The sequence below is a fragment of the Musa acuminata genome, chromosome BXJ1-1 (assembly GCF_036884655.1).
Source record: "Musa acuminata AAA Group cultivar baxijiao chromosome BXJ1-1, Cavendish_Baxijiao_AAA, whole genome shotgun sequence".
Classification (NCBI taxonomy): Eukaryota; Viridiplantae; Streptophyta; class Magnoliopsida; order Zingiberales; family Musaceae; genus Musa; species Musa acuminata.
Window position 1 is genome coordinate 34422484 of NC_088327.1, and position 10407 is coordinate 34432890.

At 36.7% G+C, this 10407-nt stretch overlaps 1 protein-coding gene across 1 annotated transcript; it reads left to right on the top strand.

The window, feature by feature from the left end:
- The first annotated feature begins 2374 nt into the window (after positions 1-2374).
- Positions 2375-10390, top strand: LOC135678067 (uncharacterized). The gene is made up of 7 exons (XM_065190404.1): positions 2375-2669; positions 2817-2873; positions 2978-3064; positions 8103-8183; positions 8275-8387; positions 8489-8538; positions 10019-10390. Exons 1-7 carry the CDS (start codon positions 2430-2432, stop codon positions 10084-10086), a joined length of 696 nt encoding a protein of 231 aa, XP_065046476.1. The 5' UTR covers positions 2375-2429; the 3' UTR covers positions 10087-10390.
- Positions 10391-10407: the final 17 nt, after the last annotated feature.

Sequence of the window (10407 nt, forward strand, 5' to 3'; positions counted from 1 at the left end):
TGATGATGAAACCATTTGATAAGTGTTTATGTTTTAATCTGCGTTTTGAGTAACGCAGGATGCTTCAATCAAGATAAGATAATTAAAGCAGGAAGAATCATGTTGTGCTAGAGGAAAATATGTCAGAAGATTGGACGTCGGACCGGTGGATCGGTCGACGTATCGACAAAAGGCTTCGAGCCGTGGATTCGGGCATCGGACCAAGAAGAGCAGATTTTGCACCAAGGATATCAGAGTTGCGAAGTCAACTGGCCAATTGGGCAATAGGATGCAAGAGAGGACGATGCACCAAAGAATTGGACGAAGCGTCGAGGGACATTGACATGCCGGACAACATGATTCATGCTTAGTATTAATTGTCTAGATCGAAGTGTGTTTTTACATGTGCAGGATTAACTACGATAGCAAGGCATGAAGAAAAATGAAGTCCCGGAGTCAAGGACGTGATTTCGTTGAGAGTTCGAGAGCTCGTTGGAAGTCCGGACGTTCGTCGGAAGTTCTGCGAAACCAACCGAGAAGTCTTGGAGCTTGCAAGAGAAGCTCGTCAAAACTCGCCAAGAATATCGTCGTAAAGTCCAGGAGCTTGCCGGGAGTCTGCCGGAACATTGCCAAGAGATCGTCGGATGTTCACCGAAAGCTCGCTGGAAGAATAGACATAGGGACTTGTTTAGCTTAGCAAATGTCTTAGGATTTTGTAGTTAGCACGTAATTGGGGGTTGGATTTGGGCCAACCCAATTAGGGGCCAGCTAGGCCCATGTAAGAATTGTGTTGGGCCCAATAAGAGGCCCAAACAGTGCCCCAAGAAGTCTCACCATCGTGGCACAATCTTCGAGATTATGTCAAGCGGTAGTACCGCGAGTCTAGGTGGTGGTACCGCCCAACACTGCCCCCCAAGCGGTGGTACCGCCTAGGGCAGTGTTAGTGTCAGACTGACATTAGGTGGTGGTACCGCCTATGCCCGAGGAACCCGGGATGAAAAAGTTTTAGGCTCAAAGTTTGAATTAACTTGAAGTCTATAAATACCCCTCTCATCCTTGGTTAAAACACACAAGTACAGAGAGTCTAAAAGCATAGAAACACTATTGCAATCTCTTTAGAAATTCCCTCCTCTAAATCTAAGTGTTAGAATTCTGTTTAAGAGAGGAGAGTGAGTACTTGTAAGGGTTATCTTCTAAACCTAGTAAAAGGAGAAGAGTGGTATAAAAGGTGATTGGCTTTTGCCTATTGAAGGAATGTCTCTAGTGGACGCTGGTGACCTCGTCGGAGGAGGAAGCCGAAAGTGGATATAGGTCACGTTGACCGAACCACTCTAAAATCTTGTTTGTGTTTTATTCTTGCTATTTACCTTATTGCAAACTGAGTCTTTACATCCACTACTCTTTTACCTATGCTTTCAAGTTAAGTTTCCGAAATCAGTTTTCAACGTAAACGATTTTATCGTATGAAAGTTTCAAACTGATGTGATTTTACCGCATTAGTGCCGACCCCCGATCTCAACATTAACATACATCTGCAATTAAAATTTCAACAATACAATCAAAATAGGCTAAAGAAATGAGGTGTGAGATATCTTGATGCAATTTTGGTGAATAAAAAAAACAAAGGCAAAACTAGAGAGATGCATGTGCTCACACAATATATTTATGAAGTATCATTTCTTGAGCCTGCAAAATGTATTCCAAGTTTATTGTTCAATTATCAGATTAATGCATCCCGACCCAAACAAATGCCATGTTCTTGTCGCCAACACTATATCAATACCGATTCAGTTCATTGAATCATAAAAGATTCATCACGATCACAACAATGATGTGTTAAAAACCTGATTTCATGGACGGAGTTTTTCTTGAAGTTTCGTAAGACTTGATATCTCATTAGTCTTTGTTTATCAAGTGAATTATTCTAAAATCTAATCAAGTATTAAAATCCCTCGTGCTCACATTTTCTCAAGTGATTCGAGACGTCTCTCACTCGTGCCACTTCAATCCACTTTAATTAATCAAACATAGAAATTTAAATCTTTTTTTTGTAGAGAAGTCGACTTAGATGATTTATTGTGCGTGTCACAATTTGTAACAATATATTTCTTATTACTTAATATTTTATAAATTCAAAATTATTCATATATCTATAGAGAAGGAAATAGAAATTTTGCAAGTAACTCTACCTATTGAGCTTTTGCAGACTCTGATTAGAGTGAAAATTTCTGTAATCATTACATAAAATGATATATATATATATATATATATATATATATATATATATATATATATATATATTATATATATATATTACGGAAGTAATAATGCTAAATTACTCCAACCATTAAAAGCCCATGGAAGCCCATCACAACCCAATATATGCGAGTCCGAACTACCCGTAGTGATGGGAGCGAGAGAGAGAGAGAGAGAGAGAGAGTGAGGAGCGGATGGATGCTGTTGGTGTGCTTGCAATATGCCCCTGTGGTCTATCCGAATCCTGGGGGAAGAATGGAGCCGCTGCCTCCCATGGCCGAGCCCACAGCCTCTCTTTCCGATCCTATCGCCATCTTGCCGCCTTCCAACCCTCTCCCTTCCTCGCCCTTTCCTACTCTTGCCGTCACGCAGGCACAGTTCGCGCTCGGAGGACCAAAACTCGCATATTCCTGCCACACCTTGTCGCTGCCATGGTTTGAGCTCTCCTTCCCTCTCATGCCCATCCAGGAGTGATCAAAATCTTGTCTTTCAAGCGTAGTCGTTCTTGATTTCGTGTTCGAAGTCAGGAAGGGACATAAAGCATGCCTTTCGACTGCTCTTTTCTCCTTTTTTGGGTGCAGGAAGGGGTTGAGGAGACTTACATCATGATAAAGCCCGATGGTGTCCAACGTGGGCTGGTAAGACTTTTTTATGCTTTTCCTTCTCCATACTTTATGCTTCCTTTCTGCTTGATATGTTCTATTTCTTGTTTGGTTCATGGTTATTTTGGTGAATGGCAAAGGTTGGGGAAATCATTTCCCGCTTTGAGAAGAAGGGATTTTTGCTCAAAGGTTTGAAGCTTTTCCAGTGTCCAAAAGAGTTAGCTGAGGTTCGCTTTCTGGCTTGCTTTCAGCTTCATGATTTGCATTGGTCTGGTTTATTTTTCTATTTCATGTTACTGTTGGAAAAATTACCATGCACAGGGTGAACTATGATATTATTTGTTCAATAAGGATAGAATGTTTTTTTTTTTTTAATTATGTCAGATTACTGACTATAATGTGCACATATATGTCACATTATTTTGACTTCACTGTTGAAGGACCATCATTTAGTATTACAGATGCTTCATGTAAAGCTGGTCCATTTACTTATTTTGTTTTTCTGTGGAAGTAATCTAGACATTTTTTCTTAACCTAAGCCACTAATTACTTCATAAATCCAATCAGTATGTTTGTTAATACTAGATAAGCAACAACTTACTTTGAACTTTTTTCTTAAGCTATTCCAATAAATAATTTATCAAATATGTTATCATAATATTTGCTACTTGTTTATGTTTTTCATTTCAAGATTTTGCACATTTTCACCATTTTATGTTGCTAGTATGATTGTATATCTTACTGTTATACTTTGATCTTATGGCATTAACCTCACTAGTGACACATGTTATCATATTGATCAGAGCTAATCTGCAAAATGTTTATGCACATAAAACCATCACTCTTTTATTACTCAAAATTAGTAAGAGAATTGAAGAAATGTGCACAGCTTGGCACAAATACATCCTGTATTGCATGCTAATACAAAGAGTCTTACGATTTGATAGCATAGCTAAGAGGGTGATAATGATTAAGCAAATTGTGATAGTAAATCCACTTGCTGAAATGTTCCTTACTGGGAACCTAGATGAGGAGTAGCATTTGTCATTGAAAAAGAACAAGAGATATAAGGAAAGAAATTACTACTAATCTTCTTAGCTCCACAAAATCCTACGAAAGGTGGACTCTTGAACTCTCAAATATGTGATTTTTAATTGGTAAACAATATGCTGTAACAATGTTGGGGCTTTTAGATAACAGCTGAACTCAATAGGTATTCAGAAGAGTAGTTAGAATATCTAGGAAATTAAGGATAATCTCTTTCCCGAAATAAAAAATAGAAATTAATTCCTACTGTTGTTTTTACTAAGGACCAAGTAGCTCTTCACTATTCTCTTTAGATAGGAGTCAGTGGATGCCATTCAGGCCATCATCTTGCTCAGTCATGGACTTGCAGGGCATGTGTTTTGGTTTGGTGACTGATGTGATCTTAATTTTTTCATCATACATATGGCTTTGTATGATGTTGAATGTCCAAATGAATGTTGATGTGACAAATTCTAGATGATTTCATCTTGTTGCATTCGACACTGAATTAATGATAATGAACCATTGATCATCTGGTCAAATCATCAAAGAATTATCACAGTATGTAAATTATCTCCCTGGAAAGGACTAATATGGATATCTGTAAGTGCAATCCTTTGTATAGTGATCATTGAATTAGTCCCAAAAAGGATTTTTCAGCATTGTATAAATTAGCGAAACTGGGTTTTATAAGGTGTTGGGATGCTCACAAATGTGAAATAGTCAAAGTTACATGTTTTTTCCTGTAGTTGATAGGTAGCTGTTCTTTTTTCTCCAAAAAGGAATGCAAAATAGAAAAATAAAAATAAAAGTTATTTGTGATTATGATTTGTGGATTGTTCCTTTCCATAGGCATGCAAATAAAGAGATATTTAGAAGCAGAAGCTTTTTTAATCAAAATAAAATAACTGATGAACTTATGACTTATTTGATTAACTAAGTGCTCTAGAAAGCATTTATACTATATTGGTTGAAGCAAAGCACTCCTGTGTCAACCATCTTGATTGTGTCAATAAGGTGCTGGCATGGATTCGCATGCCCTAAAGGTATTATACAAAACCTAAGAAACTATAGTTAGCTTGTGTTGTCACACCTCCTTTTAGCATGAAGGTATATTAGAAAAAAGGAGCTTTCATAAGGCATTTATGGTTCACACTAAATACTAATTAATTAAAGGCACTACATCACCTATTCCACTCACCAAAATACCAAAAAATACATTAAATAGAATGCATATGTTGAAAGCAACATATTCTAAAAATGAGATAAAAACACAAAAACAAGTAGGTAAAGTATGCTATGGTTGAATAAAAAATTGTATTCAAGTATGGTGAACTTATGCATTCTTGTTTAGTAACTTGTAATACAAAGTAACTAAAGTCTAAGAAACTAATGTATTGTTAAATATAGGTATGATAGCATGATAACAATCATATGGTACAAATAATTGATTCTACATATGATATTTGACCAACAAGTTGTTATTAGCTTTTTCTTGACCTCTTTTCCTTCTGGGGCATTTGTTCTCACACAAAACTATTTTAACAAATTATGACATAGAATGTTAACATAATGATAGTTTCAAGTTAGGAAAGCAACTAGAGAGATCATTAGAGGGGCATCTGAGATAATGTAAGAGTTAAGTAGATGATTATGACAAATGTGATGAATATTTGTAAAATTATGTTGAAAAAGAGGTGCAACACTTAGATTTTTTAACAAAGATTCATGCACCTGCGATTTTCTCAGAGTGTGAGTTACGTATCGAACCGTGGCAATTCATACCATACCCCAATACAAAGTCAGTTCTAATATCACAAACTAAGTCGGCTCCCTAGTGTTAGAGCCAAGAATATTGGGAAATGATGTCAATTGTCATGCAATTATACAAATTAAATCGTACATCGAGAAAATCACACCATGAAACTTCTATTCAAGAATCTAATTATAAAGAGATATACATTTTTTATTCAATATAATTTCACAAATATTCATCACATTTATTGTAACAAATAATCAGCTTAGCTTTCACATCATCTTGAACACCTTCAATAGTCACTTCAGATCTTTTGTCAAGTTGAAACTATTACCATGCTAACAGTCTACACTCCACCAGAATTCATGAAGGTGGTTTTGGATAAGCAGGAATGTTTGATAGGGAAACAAACAAAGTATGGAAAAGCTAATAACAACATATTGGTTAAATATCATATGTAGAATCAGCTGTGCAAATGAATTATCAAGGATAGTGTGCAGATGATAAGAATGTATGCAGTATGCATGTATGTAATATTATTCATAAATACAATCAGTCATACATATGCATCTCATCAAGCATTGACATACAAATGAGACGTCTGATGGTTACTTCTTCCACAACAACTGATGTAGAAAAACCATATAATATGTCTCATGATTGTCGCATGCGTTAATACAATATAATATACAAAATCCAATTATGCATTCACATCATCATCAACAATATCCCGATGTAGTCAAACACTTGATAGTGCACTCTCAAATAGTTGATAGAGCATGACTCTAATGGGATGAGTTCTTTATCTCCCAACAGCTGATGGAGAGAACTCATATTACACTCCCATAACATTGATGGAGTGGTGCCCCTCATCCATCGTATTAGGACATGTTCCTCCCAATGGTTAATGGAGGAATTATCTAGCTATCATGTCTAGCAGCCCATTAGATCTCGAAGGGAATGATTTTACCATAATACTATACTAGCCTTTCTATGACAAGAGCCAAGAACAAGAACAGTACTCAGAAGTTATATCATTATTTATTATATCATTTTCATACTAACGCTCAATTCATGCTAGTGAATCATGCATAGTGAATAGTGTAGGGATTCAATCCAATAAGTACTATTCAATCCATTATGGGCTTGTACCTCCTGCCATATGGAGCAAAACCACATGGAGAGCACAAGCCTAAAATATGCATATGCAAGGTAACATCAAAATACATTAATAGATACTAAGAAAATATGATCATGCAAGATGAATAAATCGTTATATGTCAAAAAAGTGTCAAAAGTATCACAATGAATCGATGCATATTATCTGGCATGTCAGACAGCCCAATGACGACTCTATACCATGATGTGACCACAGTGCCTTTCACGGATAGTCCTTTCCCCTTTGAGGACTTACTAAACCAATATATTATCAAATCAATAAAACTCAATAGATCAGTGAACATGGTCAATTAGCAATGCATGATTTATATTTGATCCAGTTTGACAAAAATACTTTTTAGATAATCATTCATATTCGAAAGAAAAATTCGATGGGAATACTTATGGTGGTCATATCTCAATTTTCATATAATGCTTTAAGATTTTCTTGACCTTTCAATGGCTTGAGAGAGAGGGGCAGAATCTTTTGATGATCATTCATATTCAAAAGAATAATTTGACGGGAATACTTTTGGTGGTTAGATCTCCCAGGCGACAATACGGCAGGAGAGAGGGCAGAAGATGATGAGCATTATCTCTTCCCTATGTGCGCTTTGAGTATGTTACTCGTATGGAGCCACCGTCGTTGAGTCCATGACATAGCCAGTATCGGTATTCCGAGCCGTCCATGGTCTTGAGTCCAGTGTCCTATTCGTTCTCCTTGTTAATATCCTATCCACGTTCAGTTGATCTCCTCTTTGCATATCATGATATGTATATTATGATATCATGTTTTTACCTTATGAAATACATTTAAGATTGATCTAAGAGAAGGCACGTGAAAAGGGCTAACCCTTTACACCTGACCAAGAAACCCATTGGCTGCATGTATTCTTGTAGGGTTTCATTGTTAAAGATCTTAGAATGGCTAGAGATTTTCCCATATTTTTTTCCTTAGACGTAGATGATAAAATTGTGTCTAAGTTAGAAATCTGGAAATCATTTAGTTAACCTTAGATAAAAGATCCGAGGATAACATGCGTCTAGTAATTTTTTTTTAACTAAATCTTTGTCCATTTGGAATAGGATGCTTATTTCCTGCACTCTCTCTCTCTCTCTCTCTCTCTCTCTCTCTCTCTCTCTTTCTCTCTCTATTTTTCTCCCTTTCACTGTGGAAATATGAATGCATATATAACCACTTATATATATGAGTCTGTATGTCTGTGTAAACAGCCAGATGCATTACTAGCATTTGGAGCAACCAGAGGAGAATGATCTTGTTCCTTAATAACTAATGTCATTTTTTATGTTATTTTAATGAACAGGAGCATTATAAGGATCTTAAAGACAAATCTTTCTATCCTAAGCTGATTGATTATATCACTTCAGGCCCAGTTGTTTGTATGGTATGCTTTCTAACATTACGGACTATATAATTTTCAACAGGTAGATAATTGTTTTCAGTTCTTAATAAATTTCTTCTTTTCTTTTCTTTAGGCATGGGAGGGTGTTGGTGTTGTTGCATCATCTCGTAAACTTATAGGAGCAACAAATCCTCTTCAAGCTGAACCAGGAACCATACGAGGTGACCTGGCAGTTCAAACAGGAAGGTTGGCCACTTGATTTCTAACCTCTGAAAGTTTCAGATTTATTTGCAATTTGTTACGTTGTCTTTTGCATCACTACTAGGATTATTTGATTCCTTTGGCAGAAATGTTGTGCATGGAAGTGATAGCCCTGAGAATGGCCATCGTGAAATTGGTAAGTTATGCAACACGTTGTTAGCCATATAAATTTTACATGGAAACAGAATTTCTCCTTTTGTAGGAAAAACTATTTAGTTTCTATTTTCTGGCCTCTGGATTTGGGCTGGATAGGCAGAGTGGACTTTATCACTCAGACACAGTAATCATTTTATGTATCTTTAAAAACATTTCTCACTCTGGAACATCTAGATAACAATCTGGTGGCGGAAACATTTTTTCCACTCTAAACAAAATCCCTGACTAATTTTTTTGGATAATTAACCAAAGTTTTACTTTAATCAAGAACATCTTCTTGATTTAGTATCTTGGCCAAGATTTCAAATCCCAATCACACCATCTAGTATGGTTAACAACTGGTTCCACAAGAGACTGGCAAAAAGGCTGGACGATTTCATTCGGTTCGGTCTGGGATAAACTGTACCATCCAGTAAGATCACTGTACCGAGCCTATTGGGTGGTAAAGAATGCAGTACAAAAGGGTCCTGGACAGTAGGTCTATCATCCAGTACTGTTAACCTTTTTTTTAATTTGGACAGCTGCAACAGCTGTCATTCATATCTTTTCTTCTCTCTTTTTCTCCATCTCACATCTCCCCGATGTTCTCTCTTTCCTTACTCCACATCCTCCTCATTGATGCTGCCGCGTTCTAATCATCGCTACATTGGTGCCTTCTCTCCACCATGTCATCACCATCGCAGCCATCACCTCCTATTGATACGCATTGCCACCTTCTAAGCATGGAAGCATACTGACACATGCTATGCCCAGCCATATCAATTAGCACAATAGAATATCAACACATGATACACCCAACTGTACCGGTATCTTACTGGTCCAAAACCTTGATTCTGACATTGACCTGGGTCTCTTGGTTATTTGACTCAACTTGTAGAGTGTCCATTAACTTCATTAACTCTGCTAATTTGTTTCATAACTTGCATTGTATCGTTATTGAGTCTAGACTTAAATCAAATTATTGCACACATCGTGGAAGTTTTTTGGACTGTTTTGTTAATTGCATGGTACTTGCGTAGAGCCAGGTGGATTATGACTAGCAACTTTTTGTTGTGTTATGGAGTTTGGAAATGTAGCAACATGCAAATTGCCACAGTAAAAAAAAGGATATTGTTGCAATTGAACAATTTGGATTACTTAGCACAAGATTCCATGAATCCTTGAAAAGACTGTATCATCTTTTGAGATGAGAATACAACAAGATGCATATAGCTGAGCAATTTGCTGACAAGTGTTGAAAAATTGGATACTGGATAGGATGATTCAATAACTAGTTGGTTTTGTTAATCAAGACTAATAAATGGGCCTGCATTTTGACTCCTTGATTTTAAGTTGATATCCACACCAACAGTAATAGAGTGAGTTTAAACACCACAATTGCTGATGCATCTGGATAGCAAAATTATGGTTGTCGTTCACATTGATGATTGCATCTAATCCTTGTATCACGTGCTCTACAGATCTATGGTTTAAAGAAGGTGAATTATGTCACTGGGTACCAGCTCAAGCACCTTGGCTGAGGGAGTAAATTTCCGCCATTATTTCAAAAATTCTTATGATTGGCGGCTTACTTTGCTGCCATGTTTTCTGAGTTCTCGTTATTCTGTTGATTGCGGCATGTGCCATCGGGTCACACACGTTACTTGATGAGGCTATGAACCATTATTACTTTGAGCTGACTGCCAGAATTGAAATCATTACGAACGACGTTTGCCTTAACCTATCATTTTATTGGTTGAGAGAATGTGGTTTGTGGTCGCAGCATGAAAACATTTTGATATTCTTTTAAATTTACATGTAATGCAAGCGTTGGCCTTTCGTCTTTTCGTCTATATTGGTTTGAGGAAGC

Coding starts and splice junctions, on each gene's coding strand:
- LOC135678067 (XM_065190404.1), top strand. CDS start 2,430: ATGGATGCTGTTGGTGTGCTTGCAATATGCCCCTGTGGTCTATCCGAA. Junction 3,065..8,102: donor GTCCAAAAGAGTTAGCTGAG/GTTCGCTTTCTG, acceptor TTTAATGAACAG/GAGCATTATAAGGATCTTAA. Junction 8,539..10,018: donor GAATGGCCATCGTGAAATTG/GTAAGTTATGCA, acceptor CGTGCTCTACAG/ATCTATGGTTTAAAGAAGGT.